This window comes from Alternaria incomplexa (assembly GCF_024043165.1).
Source record: "Alternaria incomplexa strain BMP 0042 chromosome Unknown scaffold_11, whole genome shotgun sequence".
NCBI lineage: Eukaryota > Fungi > Ascomycota > Dothideomycetes > Pleosporales > Pleosporaceae > Alternaria > Alternaria incomplexa.
This window is the reverse complement of record NW_026249860.1, coordinates 1066614-1092219: the sequence shown is the minus strand read 5'-3', so window position 1 is coordinate 1092219 and position 25606 is coordinate 1066614. Positions and strand designations below refer to the sequence as shown.

Genomic DNA, 25606 nt, shown 5'->3' with positions numbered 1-25606 from the left:
CGCCCAAGTGCCTGTGTTTCCTTTGCGGTCTATACGCAGCGGTGCAGCTGCTTTCGAGCAAAACCCGGCGGCTCCGCCAGTTTTCCATCAGCTGCTTCAAGCAAAGGGTATTATCACCGCGGGCTTCCGACCAGGAAGTGAACTTCCACCGGGTAACAATAACACCGCGTGGAGTGCTGAGCGTATTCGAGCATTTGTGGAGATCGAGGGTAAAAGCATCCAACGACTACCTTCTCTTGCATTTTCAGTACATGGCACTGAGATGACCAACTTCCGGACACCTGCATCCGTTGACATGCGCTGCTGCCCTTTTGAGACGTCGATTGAGGAGATGTTTACGGCAAGTGCAACATCCGTGTGATTCAACCACATTAGCAAATCACTAACAACGTGGCAGTACTTTCCAAACAGCTGCACATCCACTCGCGAGACGTGTGTCCGGGCGATGCGTCATTGGAGACCCATGGACATATCCCGCTACATTGTAAGTGTGGCTTCAAATCTTGGATTTTGACAGAAGACTAAGCTAATGCCATTCTCACCAGAACTACGCACACGATACTCAGACACCGGGAATCTGTAGTCGTTCGAAGATCTCGTATCATTTTAAAGCCGCTGAAGAATGGCAAGAGGAGCATCCAGACTTCGTTCCCACCGCCTCCCTTCGCAACGTCAGCAGAGACAGCCTCTTGAAAGGCGAGAACAGGATGCTGCACGACTTCTTCCTTTACAACATGGGTGATGGTGTGGCTCATCCACCTGCTGGACGTCAAGCGCAAACGTTGACGCGTGTCATCGAGCACGTTCGAAGGGTCACCGGGGATCGCCACGTTCGGCTCAGTCAAGCTGCTGTATACGCGAGGCGGTACAACATCACAGTACCGGTTCATGAGCAGATGAACTTCACAAACCTAGCTGTGGAGGACCAGTTGCCGTCGCCCGCGAGGCTTTTGGCGATGAAGGCCGACTACTGGAACAAATTCGGTGACCACCCGTAGTTTGGAATCGCTGATGAGACAGACGAGCGGGGAGTCGTTGGCGCAAGAGCCGCGCAAACAGGTTTGTTGAGTGTGCCTTCGGACGTTCAGTAAAAGGTTGTCGGCGTTGGACGCGGGGCAGCCGATTCCAAGATTGATTGCGAAGTTTGCCGCCAAGCTTGCCCCTGTCCATAACTAGTTTAGCGTGGGATGAGCCTCATGTGCTTCCAGCCGAATAGCTGCAACCACCTCATCTTCGCTCATCCATCATGCGACCACCATCACTCGCAACAATCTTTATCAGACCATGGAACTCATTGCTCGTTGTGATATATGCTGCGGTGCTCGAGCAATCAAAGCGTAGTAGGTAATCAGGAATAAGGTTTGCGACGGCTCATGAGCAAGAATCTGTGATTCCATGATTAATACCCATATCAAGTCTTACCCTCGCCTCAAGCTTGCGTCCATTCATCACGTACCGACTGCAACTTTGAAGCCATTTCTTTCTCCGCACATTCTTTGCTATCGCGTATACCCTCACTATGCCGGCAAGCACAAAGCCTTCGTGTAGGCTCCATGACACGGTCATGTGTCCATTCAAGTTTCTGTATTTTCGCCACCTGTCATTTGTGCTCGAGCATGCGACTCACAGTTACTTCCCGAAATGGATTAGAGCGTTCTGGCGTTGCGCGGACGACCTCTTACCCCCACCAAGAGCAGATGGCCTATGGGCTCATGCGAACGCCGAACTCTCGAACAACTCAACCCGGTTGACAAAGCTCTCTACTCATTTCTCCTTTGCATAGCGCTTTCAGCCTCGGCTCAAACATTTCTCATCTTCTTACGAAGTTTTGTGTAACATGGATGCGCCGGACAGTTTTACGACGAGTAACGGAGCCCGAAGTAAGCTTCCAAATCGCGATTTTTGTTCCTACTCACACGCACTCCAGACCCCCCAGGCAATGCCATGGTGTCTCACCCATATGGAAATCGACCTGTAGTGTCCATGTCGGCCCCGCGCGGCGTCACGTCGCAGACGGCGAACGAGGTCGACCGTAGCGCCCAGCGAGAACAACCACCTTTTCTTGCAGACCTTCCTTGGAACGATCCCGCCGTGACGTACACACCTGCACACTACACGCGTCGAAATCTGCTGCAGGACCGGCTTTTGCAGAGCAACGAATATCATCGCCGGCGAGTCAGGGCAGTCATTGAGTTCTCCAGAGACTTGTTGATGCAGCTTGGACAGAACCAGGACGATGACGACCTGATACTATACAAGATATCCAAAGATCGCCTTCACGACGCATGGATTGATATCTTCCTTACAACGCCTGACTACTATCTGCAGATGGCACCGGCTGAGATTCAAGAAGTATACCATGAGCAGATTACATCAATGTCAAATGGGGTAAAGATCAACGAGGAGTATACCTTGGGTCGACCGAGAAAGCGAAAAGCTTCTGAAACTGAGAACGGGGCTCAAGTACTTCGCACAGCTAATGCAGTCAACAATGCAGGAGGACAAGTGTATGAGTCTGGTAAGCGACCCCACCACGAGATCTCCGCACTGGCAGAAGGATCACAGTCTCAGCATCACTCGTCACTACCCTCTGAGAGTCTACTTTTAGCTTGTTCGTCGCGGGAGCTTGACCGCATCTTAGACATGTTCATGCCAGCTCTGAGCGCTCAAGTTGCTATCCCCACGCATGATCCGATAGCGTCTGCGCCAGAGCCGGCGCTCAACACGATGGCGGTCGCACCAGCAGTGGTAGTAGCACCTCCAAGTCAGCCTGTGGTCCCGGTAGCTATTCCTCCAACGGGCGTAGCCCCCCAGCCTGGCTTAGCAGACCCCATTGCTGCTTACATGGCTGGCAACCCCTCCAGGAACACACAAGATATCGCCGGTCAGGGATGTACAGGCATTGCAATGTCCCGTGGTCAGATCCGTGCCTTTTTCGAGATCCAAGGTAGACCATTGGCCAGCCTTCCACCCGCGGCCAACTCCCATCATCGTCATGAGCTGAGGGGTGTGGCTCCACCAAAAACGGTTGATCCTACTTTGATCAACTGTGTCACGACTGCGCAGGAAATACTCACTGTAAGTCTACTGCTCCGATCTGAAGAGCGCTTACTGATACTTGATCAGTTTCTTCCATTTCAGACCGTGAACTACGAGCTATGGGACCGCATTCGGAAGTCCTGGGCCCCAAAGGCGATCGCTGATTCAATAGTGAGTTACTGAATCTCTTTCCAGAAGTCACACATACAAGCTTATGCTTACTTAACCAGGCCTATGTTCGTCAGCTACGCTCAGGTAAGAGCTTCCACCGGACGACCTTCCACCACTATCACGATAACCGACCGGAAGACATACCAGAGCATACTTTCACCACGAACGTACCTTCAAACATGTCACCGAGAGGGAAACTGGACAAGAGTGCCCGCACCTGGCCTCTTCACGACTACTTCCTTTACCATCTGGGGGACGGAGTAGTGCATTACCCCGCTGGTCGCAACGCACAGCTCATGACGCACTGCGTTTGGCATGTGCGGAATGTATCCCATGACATGGATGTCAAGATGTCGGAGATCGTTCAGTATGCAGCGAAGCATGGCATATCCGTTCCCGCCGCTGATTTGATTCAGCCGGACACAAACGTGGTGTTGGAAGACACGCCTTCGCCGGCCTTCCTTGCTATGATCCACAACAATTTTGTGAGCAAGTATGGTAAAAGTTCTGGTGGCATCTAGTAAACTATACCAGATATCGAGGACGCGATTTCGTGGCGACCCAGTTATACGAACAGGAGATGGCTTTTCTGTTCAACATTTGCTGTGGTGTCCCACATCAGTGTTCAGGAACGTTTCATTCGCATGACGGACCGGACGCGGATGCTTGGGTTTTCTTCCCCTTGACCTTTCCTTTGGATACAGAGCTATGGAAATGCTACACAGGAGCTGTTTTGGCAGACTGTGACGCGGAGAGTGATGATCAGACGGCGATATTCGACACATCAAGTAAAAGTCATGGTGCATTTTACTTTCCTGCCTGCGTAATCCCGTATAGTAATACAATTACTCTCCTGACCCTAGCTAATGATAAACGCTGGATCCAAGCGCGTGTGCACGTGCTGTATCTATTCACGTGTCGGTGGGGTTATATACTAAAACCATATGACCGACAGACCCTCTTGACATTACCACAGCTCCAACATCGCCCAAACAAGAGCAAGCGACATTATGAATCAGAATGACGGTAAGCTGCCTCAGTCGAATCCCCGTTTAGCTTGCTTGGGGTTCAATGTACTAATTACGGCCGTCACAGACCTCGCGAATAGTGCGGCGTCTCCTTCAGGTGGCTCAGGCTACACGCTGAGTCACATCGTCAGTCACGGCGGTGATAACCCTGCTCAAGTCCAAGACTATCAGCGGTCAGATGAACTGACTCGCAACGGACTGCGCGCTGAGGCAGCGTTCAATACACCCATGGTCCAGCTGATCATCAAGGACTTCTGCGACTTGAGCGAGCGACTGGAGCAGATCGGGGCCATGGTTCCCACACAGAGTGGCCTACATTACTGGGTTAGCGACTCCGCCAACGGAAGCGGTATCATCGTCGCCGAGTGTGTCGAACTCTTGAGGTACGCGCCCGGATACACCGTGCGCGTTCCGCGTGACGTGCGATTAGCATTTGAAGCCCTCAACACCCTCGAACTCGTAAACCAAGCTATGTATCACAGCCTCTCGGGGTATCTACGATACCTCGAAGCCCAACAGCCGGCGCAGGCTCTCCAAGCTTACCAACCACCACCACCACCACCTATACTACTTAAACGCCAGGACCAGATCGTTGTACCGCAAGGACCTAGAACATCCGGCGTTCGTTCCAGTGGTTCCGCTGGTATCCATCGGTACGAGTGGCCAGAGTCTCGTAAACTTGCCTGGCTTTGCATCACCCCACGTATGGTTCTACCTGAGAAGGCTTTAGAATCCTCATACTGTTCATTCAACAGCGTAGCGCTATGGGATCATGTTGACGTCCGACTGATTGGACCCAATATCGAGGTGACTCTTGTGGAGATCGCTGCGGTAGGCTACTTAATCCATCCCCTATGCGCGCAAAATGAACTGACGAAGGATGCAGTTCTTTCCTCGAGCAGCCTCATGTTGGAGGGCTATCTGGAAGCGCTTCGAAGCGAGCGGATGGAATCTTCATAAGCTGCGTGAGCTGATCGTCAGTACTTACTGCCTCTGTCTTCAAGAACCTTGCTAACGAATCTCAAAGTTCTACTCCCGCCAGCTTAGTGTAGGCGATTTACGGGCCCACTCCGCCGGCAGTATGAAGAAGCATCGACGAGATGCTCGTAGTCACTCTTGCGCCGCCGCCGGTATTACGCTCTCTGCGATCAATACCGATCGTGTGAACTCAACTACCGAGTTCTGCGATCTTCGCGACTGCTTCCTTGTCAGCCTGGGCGACGGACTAGTATACTGGCCTGGAGGAGCTGATCAGGGGGTGCTGACCCTTGCTGTCTGGCACGCTCGTCGACGCGGCCATAATAACGTACGACTATCTCAACTTGAGCGTTACGTCGAACAAGTACAAGAGGAAATGGTTGAACTATATGGTCCTCTTCCACAGCCTAGTCCCCTTAGTCTCTATCAGACTGATTGGCAGGCGCTGGAGCGAATCTTTCCACAGCAGACTTACGATGCGACTCGGGTTCATGATCCAACGTACGATGTCGTCCGAAAGTGGTGGGCAGCGGGACGGTATTTTCACCAAGACTAAAGAAGTCATGACCGCAAAGACCCTTCAGGAAGATGTACATAGCCAGCCAACAGGTCTTTCTATGCCTGGCTGATTGATGATCATAGCTGGCGAAAGGTCATGTTAGATATCCAGAGCTGTGCCTACAGCTTACGCTGTGTTCTTGGCGCGATGTTACATGTTCTATGTCTTCCCACTAAAGGCCTATTTTATCAGTGTCTCTCTTACTGACAATATGCACATTGCTACCCATTCCAGTAAGCATTGACGATGTCAAAATGGAACTAAGACTAACCTCGTTGGATGCGGAGCTTCACTACGCAGCCTTTTCAGATTGGTTCTCGTACTAGTGTGTTTCTTCCAGCGCCCTTTCTGGCCTGTATGATACCCGAGGCAAGAATCTGGCTCGAACTCTGCCTCCTCTCCAACTTTACAGACTTTTGCCAGGCCCTATACGGCGGAAGAGCGATGCGTAAGTTGACACCCCTTGTCTGAAGGTCATGTATTGCGTCAATATACGCAGCGCCTGCACAATGTTGGTAAAGCTCATCACAGCCCTAACTCGAGATCCACAGCGCCTCGCAGAGACACCTATGACGGGTCTCTAGACCTCTTCCAGCGCACAATGCTCGGTATACCTAGCACAACAATGTCGGAGGACTGCTATGTGAACGCAGTTGCCCCTCCAGGGGAGTACATGCGCCACCTGAGCGAAAGCACCACATACCTGGATGTACAAGGACTGTTCACAGGCCCAGGAGAGTACGATACCTACTTTGATGACACGAACTCTCTGGGAGTTGGGGGAGAGAACGTCGGCCTCGAGAGCTGGAATACGGCGTCCAGCAAGCCCGCGATCGTCAACCGTTCACAGTGCACTTCGAAGTGCAACGCTCAATTCCCGCGCGCGACGACCAACCAGGCGACGATCAGCTCCAGCACCAACACCGGTGAGACAATTCAGTCAAGAAAAAGTGGTAATGCATCGCTAATACACGCACTAGCCTTTCCACCATACGACTTTGACTATAGGATAGCTTATCCGCATAGGATAGACGAATTCGAAAACGCTACACCGCCCTTCCCATACCCGCAGTCGCTTCCAGGAGATATGACGGACGTCGGCTTTAATAGCATCAATCAACAAATCCGTAGACGTCCGCAGCTGGGCTTCGACGAGAGGAGCTACGGACAGTTTGCATCTAAGTCATCTTCTCGTCTTCAGAAGCCTCGTAATAACATTGCACCTACGGGGCTCACTCTTCCGCAGGATTCAGCCCAAACGTTTCTCTCTCCAGATCAACTCTACAGCGCACAGCCTCAACTTCTCCCCGATTTGAAGGGCGCACCTGTGCCAGGTACGAATCTGCTCAGACTCAGCCACGCATGCTTTCTGGGGACCATACCCCTTCCAGATATGGCATTTCATGCGCCTGGTATGGCCATATCTGCAAAGACTGAGGAAGTGCTTCGACGACCTGTACCAGAGTACAAGGCTGGGGCCACTTCGGTGGCGGATGTATCCATGTTATCTGGTATGTTGGCCGTTCAGCCCTCCTTTATCGTTCTTTGGCTTTTGGTCACTGCCAATAGTCCATATCAATGCATGTCCTCTTCCAATCTAATCAGTATCTGTAGGAGATAACTCTCGGAGTGGACATGATCTCCTTGATGAGCTCTAATCCCCTATCTAAGTAGACCGAGCACTTGATCGCCTCGAGAGAAGAACACTGTGAAGGAGAACTCTATTCGCATACTGGCGAAGGAGACGTGGTTGTCGTTGCTGTGTCACACCAGCATTGAATTTACCGAGTCGGTAAGCGCCGCGCACTGTTTGTAGCTGGATACGTTGAGAACTGCTCTGTATAGCACATACCACATTAGATCAATCAGACAAAGTGTATCTAAACCGAAGATTGATCCTTTGAAGTTTGATAACAAACCCGGTGTATTGAAAACCTAGCACGATCGAGTACCTTAGGATGATCTCAGAGCTGAGCGACCATAGTACATTGCGTACTCGACGCGTTGTAATCTATGGCGACAAGGCTGCGGTGTTTAGAGTCTACCCGTCAAGGCCACTTCTACCGCTCGCATGATGGTCTTTTAAGTGTCTCTTAGCATCACGATAAGCCTTTTCAGATCTTCTGACCTATTATAATCTTTTGTAAAAGACCGTATGCTGGAAAGCAAATGGTGACTGTGAAGGCATCATAGAGGCTAGCGCAGCCCCTTGGCCGCAACAGCCGAACGGGGACGCTGTACCCTCGTCGACCCTTTCTTTCGCCAATCTCAACATCCAATCGCTACTCCACGCCCTGCTTAACTCGACATGCGCACAGCAGCCATATGTCACCAAGCTCGCTAGTATACCCATCCAGTGCAATCCTTGACAAAGACATCTGGTAAGACTCGCATGGCGCGCTGAGCCCATGATCCACTGACTTGCCCGCCTTGCTACAGATAGTATACCCCCAAAACTAATCGACTAACTTCGAAGTGCTTGCCGCAACCATCAGCGCACCGCAAGTTACTCCGCTAGGCTCACTGCCATCGCAGCCGAGGAAGTCACCAATGCCGCCACAGCAGTACCTCAGTAATTGGGCGCGACACGAAAGCCACTCGTCTACGGAGCGAGCCTCTGAGAGCCATGAGCCCTCTCTTACACCGCAGTCCCATTCTATCGGCGCGATCTGGTCCGCCGGCGCAGACGAACTCGTCTTCGGCGCTACCCTCTGCGTAGATGAGGCGCACCAGTCCGCGCATGACCATCAACAGTTCCCTGGCGCTATATACCATGTACTGGAAGATGAAGAGCCAGCATCGTCGTTTCCGTCGCAGTCTATCAGTGATACAGGGACTACCACGCCGGCTAGTGACCTTTCCGCGTACGCTTTCGCCCCTCATGAGCCTCGGGGTTTCTCTACGCCTAGAGACAACATGCATCCCACGGGGCAACATTCGCCATATCTTGCTCCACCCATGAGCAGACCTGCTATACCTCAGGTCCGTACCGCGTCCAAGAAAGAACCCAAGAAGACTATGATGACAGCGCCTAGCAAGGCCAACGGAGTGGCCAAGCCTTACCGACATACAATCGGTACGAACGTCCAGGCCATCGCCAATTATGACTTTGGAACTGGCGATATCCATCGTTTAACGTCTACTAGTCCATTGCACAGCGATATATCACCGCAACTCACTAGATCACTGTCGAGCTCACTCGGACCGCCAAATAACTCGCTGGACCTCGCAGCAGCAAGCTTGGGCGACCAAAAAGATATCCGCCATGACTTACCAACACCACACGTTGAAGCCGACGGCGAGATCTCCACAGCGATACGTCTTCGAACGCCAAGCGAGACGCAAGGAGGCAAGAACCTTGCTCGAGCATTGGGCTTCCTTGGAGGTAGAACCAGCCCCATCGGCCCCGGTGTCTCAGGCTTCGACTTCACATTCGCTGACCTTGTCGACGCGAGGGACCGGTTTCCTGGCCAAGTCAACATACATCGAAACGCGCTTCTCGGTTCTGAAGACTATAACTCAGCATTCGAAGAAGACGCACGGCTGAGCCGAGACCGCTGCAATCAAGCTATTCTTGGATCCTCTCCGGATACGTTACCCCGAGGCACCTACCTTCTCGATCTTGGCGGCGGCTTCCATGTCACAGTCCCGCTTGATCCAATAACCGAAGCTACATTCAAGCAAGGCGGCCAAGGAACCATACCACCCGAGGGTCTCGTGCGTATCGCCACGGAGATGACCATCGACATGAAAGACTACCGTGTCGATGGTAAACCGCACCCGGTATACAGTATGGGCGCTCCAAAGCAGGTTGATATCCGGTACCTGGGCTCGACACCTATAACCATAGTGGAGATGGCCATCGTGAGTATATATTGGTCGCTTAAACGAAGACATCTTAGCTGATGTATCTTGTAGTGGTTTCCCGCGCATGGCTCACTCTGGCCGGACTGGACACAGCGATTCGCTCGAAGTGGCTGGACGCAAAACAACATCGCTGACTTGATCGTGAGTTCAGTCCTCCTTTCCAGCTCCTGTCTTTCGTAGGCTAATATTTTGAAGAACCGCGCTTACAACACCGACGCCGTCGAAGGTGTCGGCCCATCGACCATCAGTCAGCAGACGAACAAACATGGTCGTGAGATCCAAGAACTGTCTGGCTCTCGTGGTCAGGAACAACAGCATCTGCCTGCGATCGCGGCTTCTCCAGTAACATCTTTCTCTTGCGAAAACTGGACACCGCCTGGCAAGGAATATCGACTAGTCGACTACTACGTCCGCGATCTTGCGAACGGCGTCGACCGTGATGACTTTCCTTCCGGTTCAGACAGGGGTCTTCTAACTCAATTGATTGAGTATGTCGTCGACAATATAGCCGAGTGGGGTGACCTTTTGCTCAGCGATGTTGCGTTCATCGAAGATTCGGAGGGTTACTTTGAGACAACAAACCCTTCTTTTGGACCTGGAATGGAGAACCCAGACGAGGAGGCGTCTCGTCGCCACAAATCAGATTTAAAACGATATCGCAAGACGATGGCGGATTATCGCATCCGGCAGAAGAAGGACAAAGCAAAGGTCGCGATGGGGAGCCAAGACCAGGCTCAATGATCAGTGAGGCTGAGCTTTAGACATACCAGTCATTCCAGCTACCGCTGTGTCTTCTCATGACATTTGACGAGTTTTTGCCATGAGTAGATCCAAAAGCTTTCTCACGGAGGTCTTAAAGCCATCCCCCAACTTTCGATACTGCGATAGTTCCATTAGGAGACCGCCATCTTGCCATCGCGGCCTCACGACATGACTCAACCATATGAGGGACACGGTCTCGGGCATTCAGCGACCTTGGCCAGGATCGCAGCGAAGTTCTCCGATAAGGGGTCGCTGACGCGTCGTCCTTGAGCAACGGAAGAAAGGCTGTCGGAAAAGTTTGCTGGTGAAAACACACTTGCGGTGGGATGCGAACTAGGCCGAAAACTGCAACGTCACTCCACGCTTTTCGTGCGAAGCCACCCAACCACAATTTTGCTTCCATTGAGAAGCTTCCTCTCGTCTCGAGGATCTTCTGGGAATTGCTTCAACAAGATTCCTCACTTCCTGGTCGGTCACATATCCTGGCGATAATATTGATGTGAGCCATACAAGGAAGGATTTTCGAAATTAGCATCAGTTGATCAGTTGACCAGTTCCTATCTTCGGAATTCTTGTCAGTCTTCTTCAATTCGTAGAGTACGTCACGCAACATCAGCCACGACAAGAGAAGGAACTAGTCAAAGGATTGATGGATTTATATATCTACACACGATCCACGGGTCGATCAGAAAGACCGCAAGTACCGAATTCCAAATGTGGTGGCGAAAGAGCGAGGCTCATTTGTGTGTTGAGAAAGGTCTTATCCGGGGAAAGAGTCAGTGTATTGTGTGAGCCTTTGGGGATCCACGAAAGCTTCATTATCCTGCATTCTTACAGTCACGATTTGTAAATTCTTCTGTCACTCAATCAGGACTTGTCAGTGTCTTGCAAAGTTAGATGGATTGATGCTATACTTCTGTGCCTCTGTCGCGCAGATCATTGAAGTACATGAGAAGAGACGACCGAGCCTTTGGAAGACATGCTATAGGAGTATCTGGTCGGGGTATTATGAGCGTTGCATTAGAATAAGACACATGGAAAGACAAGGAAGGAATTGAATAATAGATCTCGCAATTATCCATAGTATTTAGTAGATGTTTTCGTGCATGTTGCTGCGACATTAGTTTATGAGATGGGTAATATTAACATAGTCGAGCGGTTTACACATGTGACATTAGATCAAATGGCAAAGTTCATTACATCAAGTACAGCGCGAAAGGTTCACATGATGATAAAGACTTGTGTTTAGACACGACACAGTAGCTTTGAGCAATGTGATGTTGATCTCAGACAGTATCACGCACGATACCACATCCGCGAATGCTTCCAACAAGACGCCTTTGTTCACGTCAACTGAAACAATTCGCAAATGACTCTTATTTATTGGCACGTCAATAACTGTATCGCTGGAAGAGTCTCGCTTCCAAGCTACGAAAGGCAGTCTAGACAACTACGTGCCTCTTTTCCATTTATCTGCCAGTATACCATCCTCACACTTGAACATCACCACAACACATCGCTCAAGCCTCAGTCCTCCCACCTATAGCCATGACTCTCTACATCCTTCCTGACCATAGCCCGATATTCCTCATGCAACGCCACATGCCTCTTCAGGAACCCCGCATCGCTGTAACCGGCCTGAAGATTTCGATCGATAAGCCAATACGCAATGAACGCATCTAGATCAGCCAGCATAAGCTTCGAGTAAATCATGAGCTGAGCTTGAATGAGGGCTTCGGTAAAGGGACCGCGGTCAAGACCCTGGGGGAAATTGCAAGGATGAACACCCTCGGCGCAATCGATAAGCGCGTAGGGTATCTTGGCGATGTCGAAGCCCGTGTGTCGGTTGACACCGGGTGTGAATGTGTAGTGACTGGTCGTGTGGATGATAGGCTGCGGTGCAGGCGGTGGAGCTCCTTTGACAGGCTTTGTCACTCCTTTCTTTTTTCTCCAGTCCTTTGCCCAGGTACGTGCGTCCATACCGAAGAGACAGTCCAGACCTTGGAGAAAGTGCTGACGATTCTTCGCGATGAACTGTCAGCTCAGTACAATAACGCGCGTTCGGTAAAGCATAGAAGAAGACTCACAATGATCCAAGCCTGGAACTTTGGGGTGATTCCGCTCTGTGCGAAACGGGCTTGCACTTCGGGGATCTGCGCATGGAGGGGAAAGAACTTGAAACGAGTTAGCTGTATCTCGAGAGACTGTCAGGAGTTGCATACCGTAAGAATCTCCAACGCGGTCAGCGGGATAGTGAACACGGATAAATCGAATTGTGAGGGGGTCACAATACTGTGCAGTGGATGGAAAGGCCTCTGGAGTACATCGTGGGGCGGCATTTTCTTGTGCAATCCGGTATGGATAAGTTGATGCGATACGGATGGCGAGTATAGGTCCGTGAATCCAGGCCCAAAGTAACGCATGCTCTTGTCACCTTCAGGAAAGAAACCGTTTTGATCGAACCTCGCGCGACCTTTCTTGACTTTGCCGTCATGCTCTGAATCGAAGCCGTAATCGTCATCGCCGTCTTCGTCGGCGAGGGCAGAAGACGCTCCAGATCGCGAGCGCTTGTGAGTGTTTGCTCGTGGGGTAGCGCCGCTAAACGCGCGCGGACGCTTCTCTTTCTCACTGCGACTAATGTCGGTGGGGTTGCGAGGTGTTTTCCGGGGCGCTTTGGAGGCAGTACCGCGCTGACGGCCGGTGATGGGACTGCTCATGACCGTAATAGAGACGAGAGACGAGGAACGAAGGGGCTTGATACCATTAAAAGCCTGGGTGTGTAGAAGAGACTTGTTTTGTTTGCCAATACTCCCTCACTCCAAGAGATAAGCGAGCACCCTAGAACCGACTTTGACGTCAGATTTTCACATTTGCTTATCTAATTCTAGTGAAATCTCCATCTCTTTGGGATATTTCACGTAAGAGGGTGTGCAGCTCCTCAAGTCTGGGGGCGGAGGGGAGCATAGCGCTAGTAGACCGGACCACGGGTTTCTAGCAAATGAATCAATCGGCTGCCTAGCAGCGGAGCAGCAATGATAGAGAACAGGCTACGATTTTGAGTCGGACTGGGGCCTTGTCTTGGTTCGGGCTAGCCATTGAGGATATACTTTGATAGGCAACATGATTGTGATAGCTTTGAGGAGCAATGAAAAAGCTGGGCAACCTGGAATACCAGCCATCAGAATTGGTGCATACCTGTATATACCTACGCGTGCATCTCGTCCTGATCAGACAAGCTCCAGAAACGCTGCACAATCGCATCAGGAAGCGCAGGCAGGTGGGTCTTCATTGGGCGTACCACCAGCTCTTCGCCCTTTCCCAGGCAGAGAAGCACGGCAGAACCGTTGCTCGTGTTCTCCTTTACCGTTGTATTTAACTGTCCAAACAACCATACAAGCTTACGAAGAGCTGCTTGCCGCTTGCCGTCATCGTCGTAGTTTTTCCTCATCTCCTCCGGAGTGAAGATCTTCTCAGTTGAAGAGAATACACCATCCTTATTCGTACCAAGCGACCATCGCGAAGTTCTACCGACCCAGATCTGATCGAGGGGCTTGCTCTGGTTGTTGCTCTTTAGCTCCATTGTTCTGCTGTGAGGGATTGGCTTTCCTGCCAGGAGGACAACGGTCGATTCGGAGCTGTTGTATTGGATGGTAGTGTTTGCAACTTCGGGTTTGGGATGTGATGCGCCATGCACTAATGTCTCTCGGATCTCGTCTCTGGAAGGCTGACTTTCAGGCATATATGCGTCCGTCTCTGCCCTTACCACGATATTGAGGCCACCGAAATCGTACTGTATGGTATGGTGATGTCCTTCCGCATCTTGAAGGTCTGGTTCCAGTTGCGTCGTCCAGGCAGCCTCGAAGTTACGCCCGTATGATCCATTGGTAGAGCCGGCCATACCGGATCGAAGCCGTCGCCCCACGATCAAAGTATTGCCAACGACGTGGAGGGTCAGTGCGAACGGCTGGCATGATACATCCTTGACGTATGTAATGAGCGCGGTCATTGACCCGCGAGCGATGAGGACATCAACATCGTCGAAACGCTTGCTTGGCTGCATAACAGTAAGAGCCTGGAAGAGTGGCTCGAATTGAAATCGCGGTACCTTGGCTACATGCTGATCGATGTAATAGCGTCCTGTGTCCGGCTCCAGTTTCAACGGGATAGATGGCTTCGTGAACATCGGCGGAGTACCAGGAACGTAAATCGTAGGGGTATCGGTGTATGACTTGAAGCTGTAGCTGCAAAGAAGCTCGTAGCCCTTATCCGACACATGGTTTTGCGACTCCGGTATCTCCTTGGCCAGCATGTTGAAGACGATCTCTTTGCTCGTGTTGGCGTTCATCCAAGGGTCATCCCGTCTGCGCTTCAGATACCTCTTCCACGAACCCACGACAGACTTCCACGCACTGCCTTCTACGTAGACACGGTCAAGGGCGATGATGGTAACTGAGTAAACAGCTAGTGCAGCCAGACCCTGCCACTTGCTCCATGACTTGGAGATATCCATATCGGTAGACACCAGGTCTGACTCGTATAATGTAGCCGAGAGTGCGCTCAGCAACGTGGAGTGGGTGAGGAGTCAGGAGGGCCTTGGGTTGCAACCTCGCTTCGATGGTTTACTCAGGAGTTGGAGGAACGTCAGGTGGAGTGGTTGTGACTTCAGGCTGGTCGATCTGCCGAGCTAGGCGGTGGAAAGGTAGGAGTTGTATATACCGGTGAGCAAGAAGGTGAATATAGAGTAACAGAAAGGCGGGGCTACACTCTCAGGCTGCAGCCAATAAATGGCAACAGAGCTGAGAACTGGCACCGTGTGCCACAGGTATGCGCTGCATTGCACCTAACTCATCGGGCTCCAGTGAATTCGTCCCGGGAGACGATCAAGAGAGCGATGTGAATTGCAGTAGGTAAACTCGCTAGCCTCGAGTCCATAGCTGGGTATCAACCGAATTTAATGATTGCTATCAGCATTAAGCAAGTCTGCACGCTCACAAGCAGACTGCAGTGGCATCCCAGGAGCTTGACCGCTCCTGCGTATCCGCATGCCTAGATTGTAGGAGGCAGTAGGGCGTTTGTCAGGCTGCCACGAACAAAGCGGAACGCAGCGCGATAGGATCGCGTTCAAGTCACCGAGTCATCCAAGCGTTTGTCTCGGTACAAAGCATGGCGACGATATTGACGAAGACAACGAATCATTGTGCTCGTCTCGCTGACGATTGGCAATTCGGCGGGGAAAGTGCGCTCCTCCAGGTGTGTACACTCTCGATGAGTTTCGCCTTTTCGCATTAGTGCGCGAGTGTTGATTCAGCATGGCGAGCATATGCGTAGAAGAAGGTTGTCGGATGAGGTTTGACACCTCGATGGCGAGGACGCGACGCGTGTGCCACCGTGCGCTGACGTAATGACGCGATCCCAAAAACGCGCTACAGCTGCGCTAACCCCCTGAGAGCTGATCACGTGTACTCTGAGCAGCTCATCATCGCCGCACAGTAAACGTCAAGCAACCACTCGACATCATTCCGCTACGCTAACATACAGCCTACTCCGACGACCACAGTAATTACCGCGGCGTGGATGTGGGCGAAGTCCCAACCCCTCCCCCATTTGGCACGACATCGTTCGGATGACCCAGACTCATTTCCGCACTCGAACCTCCATTCCCTTTTATGCCGACGAGCTCCGGCAACGACGATAGATCGAACGGTATCCGCTTCTTTGTACCAGTGCCACTATGTTGTCGTTGCTTCCGCCGATGAAGGATCCAAACAGGCGCGCACAAGGCCATTAACAAGAGGATAGCGAAGCCCACCGCGATACCGGCGATAGCGCCTTTGGGTAGTGGCGATTTGCTTGATGAGTCGGGGTCGGAAGGGGTGGTCTCTGGCGCCGGCGTTGGAAGAGCCTCGGTCGAACATGAAGATGAGCCGTCTGGTGCCGTTGAACACTCGGATCTAGGGAAGATGAACTGGATTTGGCTGGCGTAGAATTCGTTATCATCAGAGATAGTCACGGTAGTAGTGACTGGAGTTTTGCCTTCAGCGCACACAACCTCGATTTGCGTGGTAACATCTCGGCGGGCAATGCTGAAGCAAGTCTTCATCTCTTCCGGGTTCGTGTTCAATGCGTAAGGACGGTAAGAACTGTGCCGATAGGTCAATTAAATCAACACGTCATGATTTGGATACATGGATGAACTTACGAAGGACAGCATGCGACTTTAGTGTAAGTAGAACCTGGAATGCCTAAAGTCTCCCGTCTTCTCTCTGCCCACCCTTCTGGACATCGGAATGCTGGCGAGTACAAGATTGCCGAGTGAGTAGAGAGGTAGGGGCCGAGCCAGTGTGTTCCTGGAGGAAAACATTCACTTGCTATAGTGGGCTTGCCGTCGGATCCGCATGTCCGATCTCGTGTCCACGATCCGCAGCTGCTGCTACCTTCCATGCCACATTCTCGAACCGGAAGGGAGCAGTAAGCTGGTGCGGTGAAGGGCGTGATGAGCGGCCCGTATGGGGCTGTGGAGGCTGGTGTAGCTCCGGGCGACCTCCATGTATGGGAAGGGACGTCTGGTGTTGTTACGGGCGACGACGATGTGCGGGAAGTGGTGTCTATGTTGCTGGACAGGGAGGATGATGTTGCTTGTTCGCTAGCAGAAGACGATGACGATGATGTAACGGGAGAGTCGGCCATGTTGCGGATAAGAGAGGATGATTTTGGCTACGAGAAGACGAAGATGAACATATGGGGACCAAAGGCACCCGTGCATTCATATGCAACGCCTGGCACCGGGAACATTATAATGCGGCGCATGATACCGTCGGCTAATGAGAGGATGGTCAACGGTGTGACGAGATTCGCAAATGTTGCTTGAGTTCCGCGCCGTATGCTGCGCCGCACATCTGCCCATGCGTTAAAGCGGGCGAGAGATTGATCCTTGGCAACCAACCTTGCCGGAAATCTTATGTTATGTATATGACGATGATTGGTACAAGGGATGATCAAACGGAGCTGCGCATGCGCAGTGAGATCCCGCGCACGTCCATGGACTTAGGAAGGCGGAACCGAACAAAAGCCTTATAGCAAAAAAATCATGAAAATGAGAGAGGGAAGGTTCTGTCGGTCTCGAACGACCAAGTGGTTACAACGTATCGCTCTCTGCTAAACAGTATGGGTATCAATATAGTAACAAACGAAGAAAAGATCCACGCCATCAAAACCCATCAACGCCCCGGTGTGAGCGCAGTTTCCAATCTCGGCGACCTAACCTCCGGCTGTGGATGAAACAAACCATTCGAACTCGCCATCTGTGTAGGCGGGGAAATCATGCCATGGTTTCCCACAAACTCAGGTAATGCGTCGTGCTCTCCACTCGGGCTAGCCTTCGGTATCGGCGCGTGGTGATGCTGGTTTTGTCGGCGACGCCAGAGGAAGAGGAGTCCGCCGGCGAGTGCCAGTGCGGCGACCGCACCCACAGCGATGCCAACAATGGGACCTGTACCGAGACGACGTGATTTGGGTTCTGGGGAATCCGCAGGTGGTGGGTTATAATGAGGAGGACCGAAATCTAATGTTGGTTCGCTAAGAGGGGTAAAGGTTGCCTCTGAAGAAGAGGCAGTGGTGAGAATTGCCTCAATTATTGCGGCCCAAACGGCTGTATTATCGGTACCATATTCGCTGGTAAACCATTCAGAAGCCGAGCTTCCATCCGTCTGGCAAGCTAAGACCGAAGTTGAGTTGGCGGTCCAGGTGATCGAACTAGTACAACTCGAATATAAGTAATGCGCGGAGTAGCCGCTAATGAATAATGTCAGTGGCTGTCAAACATGCTGGCCAGAAACTACTCACGATGGACAGCATACTGCGGTGGTCTGGCTTGACGGATCTATAATCTGGCTTTGCGTTGCCCACCCATCGGGACATCCTGTAGCTGGGGAGTATGTCAAGACCGAGTATGGGAATGGACTGCCTGGAAAGCATTCGCTAGCACGGGTGGGGCGTCCATTTGAACCGCAGGTCTGATCACGCTCAACGTACCCACAACTTAGGGTAGGTGTGCCAGTTGAAGTTCCACTAGACGGTGTCTCAAAAAAACATGACGACTTGACAACGTTGTTGCAATAAGACGGCGGAGTGAAAGGGGTCATAATCGAATAGGAGGGTGTCGGTCGCGTCAAGGAGGAACTGAAGGAAGTCGTCATGGAGGCGGTTGGGAAATCGGCCATGGCTGAAGTCAGAGAGGCGATGAGATCGCGTACCACTGCGAACAGACGAGACCAGCAGCGAGCATTTGTAGTACTCACAAGGGATGGGAAGGATGAGGTCAAAGCGCAGCCCTGCTCCGCCGCCCCCATGCTCCCGTTGTGTGAGACCCTGCAAGCCTCGCGAGTGGCTTCCCTCTCTCCAATGAGGGTGTGGGTCTATTAGCAGGCGCGTGCAGACAGCATGCATTCCGCGGGGTGCCTTAAGCCACTTTAAGCTCGTTGGGTCTTGCTGGGATGTTGAGCGAGATTCCAATAAGGACATGGCGTTGAGTCGCTTGGCTGGGTTGTTTGCGGCGTTTTGAAGACAAAGCATCCAGGTAACCTCGGACAGCATCGTGGTTGACGTCTCTGTAGTACGAACGATGGATGAAGAGTTTGACTGTGAAAATGCTACGCGGCGTATGCAAGGCTGACCTGCCTGACCACCCTTACCTTTTGACAGCGCGATTCGCGTTTAAACTTGCCCTTTGGGATGCGGTGTGCAGGCAGTGATGGCGTTTGGGGGCCAAATTTCCTTTGACAGCATAACAACTAGGTGGCACAGTTCCCAAAAGATTGGGTCTCAATGCTGGCTGTGGAGGCTGTGTTGCTCATGCGCTCCATCCTAAGAAATAGTATACTGCCTATCAAGCGATAGCGATAGGAACATTGTATATGTTATAGGCAACGCGACGGAAGACCGGCGTGTTTTCTGCGCGTCGTGGTTGTGCCAAGGAATCGCGACGGGACATTCGGGGCAATTGGGCAATGACGCGGAAGTAGAAGTCGCAAACTCGCGTGCGCATACGTGCAAAAGTTCACCATAACTGGAATGAGATCAGATAGAGATTGAATGTGTTCTCGCGGCGGTGGGTTGAGATGAGGTCGGAGTTGCGTAGCACAAAGCTAGAGGCGTAAGCAGCGTGGCGGCGAATTGCGGGGAAGGCGTGACCAGCAATGCAGCACTTCTGTGGATGGGCAGACCTTGATACATCCCATCTTTGAATTCTGGCTTACGAGGACATGGGCTGATTAGTATGCTCAGCGATTGTTGTTGAGTGAGCAAAAAGGCCCGGCCTGGCAAGAGGGCAATTGCCGAGAGAACGTGACCTGGCGATATGTGGCTCCGAGATCCTCGGCCCAGCCGTCGCGACTATGTTGCCCCACAACTTAAGTTAAGAGCTGTCTCCGCCTCCGCATTCACTCACCATCTCCCCTAAACATCGCCTTCCTCACTCACAAACCTCAATTAATCGCTCGTCTCTACCTTCACAATGACCGACCGCCTCAAGTCCATCGTTTCGCACATGACGCCCTCGGCCAGCGGCATCTCGGCCCTGTAAGCTCCACCCGGACAGAAATGACACGTGAAGAACGCGCGGCGGATGATAAGGGAAGAATGCAGCGCTGACAGCCATCAACAGTACCACCAAGAACCCCGACGATGTTGTCATCACCCTGGCCTTCCGCACTCCCCTCACCAAGGCACACAAGGGCGGCTTCAAGGACACGACCCTTGACGGCATCCTCGTCAAGACGCTCAAGCAAGTCGTCGCAAAGTCGAACCTCGATCCCGCAGTAGTAGAGGACATCTGCGTCGGCAACGTCTCAGATGCCAAGGCTGCCTACTATGTCCGCGCCGCCATGCTCGCCGCTGGCTTCCCCAACACCACATCCGGCTCGTCGCTGAACCGCTTCTGCTCCTCGGGACTCAAGGCCGTACAAGACATTGCCAACCAGATCGCCGTCGGCAGCATCGAGTGCGGTCTCGCCATGGGCGCTGAGAGCATGACAGCAGGTGGCGACAGGCTCGAGAGGCCGTTCGTCGACGAGGTGCTCGAGAACCAGGAGGCGAAGGACTGCATGCAGCCCATGGGCCAGACCTCAGAAAACGTCGGCAAGGACTTCAACATCTCGCGCGAGCGCCAGGACAAGTACGCTGCCGAGTCATACCGGAGAGCCGAGGTTGCGCAGAAGGCGGGCTGGTTCGACGACGAGATTGCGCCCATCACCACCCAGATCAAGGACCCCAAGACAGGCGAGGTCAAGACCGTCACCCTGACCAAGGATGAGGGTATCCGCGCCGGCACCACATTCGAGAGCCTGCAGAAGGTCAAGCCTGCTTTCCTGCCCCATGGCGACAGGTCACACGCCGGAAACTCTTCGCAACTCACAGACGGTGCCGCTGCCATCCTCATGATGAAGCGCTCCACTGCCGAGAAGCTTGGCCAACCCATCCTCGCCAAGTACGTCGGTGCCACCGTCGCTGGTCTGCCACCCAGGATCATGGGTATCGGCCCATCCGTCGCCATCCCTAAGCTCCTCTCCAAGTTCAACATCACGCTCGAGGACGTTGACCTTATCGAGCTCAACGAGGCTTTCGCTTCCATGGCTGTATACTGTCTCGAGACACTCAAGATCGACCACCAGAAGCTCAACCCAAGGGGAGGTGCTATTGCGCTGGGTCACCCACTTGGCTGCACTGGTGCGCGTCAAATCGTCACTGGTCTGAGCGAGTGCAGGAGGCAGAAGAAGAAGGTTCTGCTCACCAGTATGTGCATTGGTACTGGTATGGGTATGGCCGGTCTGTTCATCAACGAGCAGAACGTGTAAGATATTTAGTATATAGCGTTGTATATGAAGCCATTTTCGATCGTCTGCATCAATCTTCATTCACCTTCCCCGGCACATGCGTATTCAAATCCTTCCGTGGCGTCCTGCCTGCATTACTCCGCTCAAGCCAGGTGCACCTACCTGTCTTTTTGTTGGCTGACACGCGACTTCCGAGCAAGAACACGGAACGTAGTTTCCTTCTTGGGAAAGCGATTCCGTGTAGTCAACACCTCACTTTTCCTGTTGAATTATAACCACAGCAACCGCGCATCCCCTCCAAAGGCCATCTCGATCTCGGCAAGCCCTGCATCACAGATTATCTTCCGGCATATCAACGCCAAGCCGCAAGTCCCCAGAACCATGGTACGTCAGGAAGCTGGGATTTTAAAACCTGCTTCATCAAATATTCCTCTGCATACCATCATTTTTTAGGCCTACCTGCACCTCACAAAAGCTTCCGACGTGTCACCTGCACATCATCTGCGCGCGCACACAACACATCCCCTCCTCTAAACACACCCAACAAGATCTTGAGAGACACTATCAAGACATGTCGGACAACAGCAAAGACATTGTAAAAAGCCCTAGTGCGACGGCGAGCGTTCCGAGACGCGCAATCCCCGAAACAATGTACGACCGCGTCAAGCACCTCTCCGAGTACTAGGCCTGGGTGGCTGGTGGTGGTTTGGCGCGATTCGCCAATGAGCAAAATCTGGAAACAGATTTTGTAGATCACCTGTTCCTCACCAGCCCCCAGGTCCGGATAGCGTACGATAGGATCCTCCGGACAATGCCCAGCGTATTGAAGGAGATGACGCGGGATATGAGGCCAGAGCCGCCGACCTACAGCCAGCGAACCGCACTCCAGGCAATGAACGAGCATGACCAAGACAGCAGTTCGGCTGCAACTTCGGAGGCCGACGATGACAGCGGCGAGAAGACGAGCAACCCTGAGCACACAAGCGAGAAGCAACCCGCAAGCAAGCAGACTAGCGACGTTGTGAGTCGCAAGACTCGGTAGCCCTAGATACACCTTGATACCAAGACTAATACCGGGTTTGCCACAGGATGACCACGAGGACTGGAGTTGGAGCGCGTTCATGACAGGAAACCGTCCCAATTCCTCGCCTTTCAGATGCAGGAGAGCGCGCAACCTCCAATGGAGCAGCCCGACAAAGTCTTGAATGTGAGCAGAAATGAGGTGAATTGATGATCTATTCTAACATGAGAGGAGCGCTGCCTATATACGGCAGTATGCTTGCTACAAACAATCGTACGCAAGCATCTCTTTGTACATGAGATGGTTGCTAGCAAACCAACACAAAGAGGGGTTCCGCCTTGGCGGAGGGTAGCCCCGCGAAGAGACTGAAGCGAGAATGATCGCTACGAGCGACGTTGTGAGTCGCAAGACTCGGCAGCCCTAGATACATCTTGATACCAACCTTGGAAGACTCAGAAACCATGTATGACCGAGTTCAACACCTTTCTGAATACAAGACCTGGGTGGCTAATGGGAGCCTGGAACAGTTTGCAGAAGAACATGTGTCTTCATGACTATTACAATCCTCTTGTTCGGCAGTCACGCCATGACGTAACCGTTACCACTGCATACATCACAGCGACATACCTAGGTATACATCAACTCTACAAATACCAAACCCCATGCATCCCAAGGATTCCCTAAGAAACGGATCTGAGCCATTTGATCACCGCCAAAATGCCACACCCAAGCCTCGAATACACCACCGTCCAACCCCCCTTATCCACCTACCCCCAAAACGCCACCCGCAACAACACCTCCGGCACCGACGCCTCCGTCCTCGACCGCCTCAAGATCCGCGAAATCTGCGAAGGCTGGGGCATGTACCGCGACGCCGCCGAGTGGCAAAACTACTCTTCCATGTTCCACCCCGGCGCCTACATAACCACATCATGGACGCAAGGCCGCCTCGACGACTTCATCGCGTCCTCCAAAGAAGGCTTCGAGAAACAGACGCCTCATGGCCCGTTTCCGTATATCCTGCATCGCATATGTGGCCAGACGGTCGATGTTCAAGGCGACCGGGCGATAAGTAAAATGAAAGTTACAATTACATGTCGCATCATGCTTGAGGGCATTGAGATGGACAACGAAGCGGATACCCGCTTTTTCTTCTTCCTCTCGAAAAACGCGCAGGGTAAATGGGGTGTCAATTTTATGACGTTGCTGTTCGATAAGGATAAGATGGTGCCTGTGGTACCGGGGAAGGCGTTCGATGTACCCGAGGAAGAGGTCAAGCAGTATCCGAGTGGGTATCGGTATCTGGCTTGGGCGGAGAGTAAGGCGGGGAGGCCGCCGAAGATGGATTTGAATGCGCATGGGCCGGAAAGGGATGTGTTGTATGGGAAGTGTAAGATATGGTTGGAGGGTGGGGATGTTAGGCCGAATCTTACGGGGGAGGATTTGGGGGAGTGGTAGATTGTGGGGATGGGATGATGGATGAGGTGATGGTCACGAAGTAATAGAAGATTTTGTGAAAAGCCAAAAAGATACATTAGAGACATGTAATATATGCTAGTGATACTTGGTGCGCAAAAACAATAGCTGTTAACTTCCATGAGAGTCGAACTCATAACCTTCACGGTTCAAGCGGGCCTTCCATCCCGGAGTGCGTCCACTCTCAAAGATGTAGGCGACGCTTGAATAGAAGCGTGATGCGCTACCATTGCGCCAGAGAGTTTTGCTTTCACTTATGAGATATTCCAGATTCTTATGAGCCATGTATCAGGCTCTTTCCGTCCAGATCGAACACGGCCGGTCATTTGCAACGGTGTGGCCTCTACGTGGTATCTTCGACCTTCACACCCTTCAGCTTCTTCTCCACCGGCTCCTGCTTAATTCCATCTACCTCCTGCCCAACCATATCCTGTGGCGTCTGATCTCGCTTCCTCTTCCTAGGCTTACGCTTAGGCTTTGGCTTAGGTGTCGGCGTATCAGGTGTTTGCAGTCTATCGTTCGGAGCAGCCACAGGTCTCGGTTGGGGCACCTCAGGAATGATGTTGTAATACTGAAACATTGGTGTCCTAGGCATGAGCCGACGCGTTAGTTTGTCGTGGTATACCGCACCTGCTTCCCCGAAGATGGGAGAGTCGAAGTTATTGGTTTCTATAGCTTCGAAAATTTCATCAATGTCTTCCTGGGGCCGGGGGACGATTTGGACTGGCGGTTGATTGACGGGTGTGGCGGTAGGTGTTAGGCATTGAGGTGGAGTGTCTGGCCTTGGATGATGAGCTTGGGGCGACTCCTGGGGACGTTGGTCGCTTAATGGTAATGTGGCCTCGGGAGAGGTTTGTCTGGTTGACGTTTGCTGCTCAGGTCCCTGCGGTGGAAACAACTGATCATACAGTGGCGGCGGGGAAGGCATACTCAGTGTAATCGTAGGTAGATTTGCTGGAACACTAGTTGCACTTGCATCTTCCCTACTCTCCAGGCGAGTTTGACTGTCTGCAGCTTCTGCATGCATCTGTGCTTCTGTCTGAGTATCACGGATCTGAGACGAAGAGTGAACAGCTTCGGAGACATGTTGCGAAGTCGCTACTGCTTCTTCTAGTGATGGCCTGTCGGATCCGCGGGCGGTTTCCATTGGGTGTAAATACCTTCTGCTTTTGAAGTTGTAGAGTTTTGGTTTAGGGAAGTGGAGCCCGTTGGCAAGCCAATATTTGAACAGGAAGGGAACGCGTTCACTAAGCCGGTAGCTGGGATGTAGACGAGTCTCGAGCATTCAACAGGGTCAATGGTGACTCAGCGGCCGATTAAGAAAGTACTATTCACTTCCGCGTGAGTTGTTATCGCTTTGAAAGGGTTTTGTTTGTGCGTCTGGAAGGTCGTAGGCACATCAAGTGGCCGGAAGAATTTGCCACGGCTGCCCCATCTGGAAAGAACGGTGAATACGAAGAATGCCATCCCGGCCGACGTCGATTTCACATGATCAGATACGATTGATCTATACGCACGTCATAAACCGAAAATGTTCGTTCGAAGACGAAGTTGATGAATGCTGACATGAGGTCGATGGGCGGGAAAAATGCTGCAACGCGATGGTGCGAGCTTTGCGCCATCACGGACCAGCCCAGCCGAAGACTTCCATACACGACGGCAGGCCATGTAACGGCTTCAAAACATTCACTAAGGGCTATGCTACTAGGCAATGAAGATGACGGAGAGTGTTGAAAAGTTTTGAGATGGATTGTGATGAAACGATGTTAAGGTACGTGAATGACGATCGATGATGCGGCTAGATTTTGACTGGCCAATCAGCAGCGACTTGCCTCAAGACGAACTCATCGACGGCTTTGAGGGTCCCTACTTCTAT

At 52.2% G+C, this 25606-nt stretch overlaps 9 protein-coding genes and 1 non-coding gene across 10 annotated transcripts; 7 read left to right on the top strand and 3 right to left on the bottom strand.

The window, feature by feature from the left end:
• Positions 1-463: 463 nt before the first annotated feature.
• On the top strand, positions 464-998 carry J4E90_007772 (uncharacterized protein; the record flags this gene model as incomplete). Its single annotated transcript, XM_051437303.1, has 2 exons — positions 464-484; positions 546-998. 2 exons carry the CDS (start codon positions 464-466, stop codon positions 996-998), a joined length of 474 nt encoding a protein of 157 aa, XP_051289049.1.
• A 985-nt stretch (positions 999-1983) lies between these two features.
• J4E90_007771 (uncharacterized protein) lies at positions 1984-3731 on the top strand (the record flags this gene model as incomplete). Its single annotated transcript, XM_051437302.1, has 2 exons — positions 1984-3210; positions 3270-3731. 2 exons carry the CDS (start codon positions 1984-1986, stop codon positions 3729-3731), a joined length of 1689 nt encoding a protein of 562 aa, XP_051289048.1.
• A 489-nt stretch (positions 3732-4220) lies between these two features.
• J4E90_007770 (uncharacterized protein) lies at positions 4221-5198 on the top strand (the record flags this gene model as incomplete). Its single annotated transcript, XM_051437301.1, has 2 exons — positions 4221-4236; positions 4306-5198. 2 exons carry the CDS (start codon positions 4221-4223, stop codon positions 5196-5198), a joined length of 909 nt encoding a protein of 302 aa, XP_051289047.1.
• Positions 5199-8325: 3127 nt separating this feature from the next.
• J4E90_007769 (uncharacterized protein) lies at positions 8326-10383 on the top strand (the record flags this gene model as incomplete). The annotated part of the gene is made up of 2 exons (XM_051437300.1): positions 8326-9639; positions 9838-10383. The coding sequence occupies 2 exons, from the start codon at positions 8326-8328 to the stop codon at positions 10381-10383; spliced, it is 1860 nt and encodes a 619-aa protein (XP_051289046.1).
• A 1548-nt stretch (positions 10384-11931) lies between these two features.
• Positions 11932-13121, bottom strand: J4E90_007768 (uncharacterized protein; the record flags this gene model as incomplete). The annotated part of the gene is made up of 2 exons (XM_051437299.1): positions 11932-12438; positions 12783-13121. The coding sequence occupies 2 exons, from the start codon at positions 13119-13121 to the stop codon at positions 11932-11934; spliced, it is 846 nt and encodes a 281-aa protein (XP_051289045.1).
• Positions 13122-13609: 488 nt separating this feature from the next.
• Positions 13610-14914, bottom strand: J4E90_007767 (uncharacterized protein; the record flags this gene model as incomplete). The annotated part of the gene is made up of 1 exon (XM_051437298.1): positions 13610-14914. The coding sequence occupies one exon, from the start codon at positions 14912-14914 to the stop codon at positions 13610-13612; it is 1305 nt and encodes a 434-aa protein (XP_051289044.1).
• Positions 14915-19915: 5001 nt separating this feature from the next.
• Positions 19916-21254, top strand: J4E90_007766 (uncharacterized protein; the record flags this gene model as incomplete). Its single annotated transcript, XM_051437297.1, has 2 exons — positions 19916-19980; positions 20066-21254. The coding sequence occupies 2 exons, from the start codon at positions 19916-19918 to the stop codon at positions 21252-21254; spliced, it is 1254 nt and encodes a 417-aa protein (XP_051289043.1).
• Positions 21255-21882: 628 nt separating this feature from the next.
• J4E90_007765 (uncharacterized protein) lies at positions 21883-22275 on the top strand (the record flags this gene model as incomplete). Its single annotated transcript, XM_051437296.1, has 2 exons — positions 21883-21894; positions 22012-22275. The coding sequence occupies 2 exons, from the start codon at positions 21883-21885 to the stop codon at positions 22273-22275; spliced, it is 276 nt and encodes a 91-aa protein (XP_051289042.1).
• Positions 22276-22971: 696 nt separating this feature from the next.
• J4E90_007764 (uncharacterized protein) lies at positions 22972-23712 on the top strand (the record flags this gene model as incomplete). The annotated part of the gene is made up of 1 exon (XM_051437295.1): positions 22972-23712. One exon carries the CDS (start codon positions 22972-22974, stop codon positions 23710-23712), a length of 741 nt encoding a protein of 246 aa, XP_051289041.1.
• A 130-nt stretch (positions 23713-23842) lies between these two features.
• On the bottom strand, positions 23843-23974 carry J4E90_007763. The gene has a single exon. It is a non-coding gene; the product is annotated as a tRNA-Arg (tRNA).
• Between the last annotated feature and the right edge of the window lie 1632 nt (positions 23975-25606).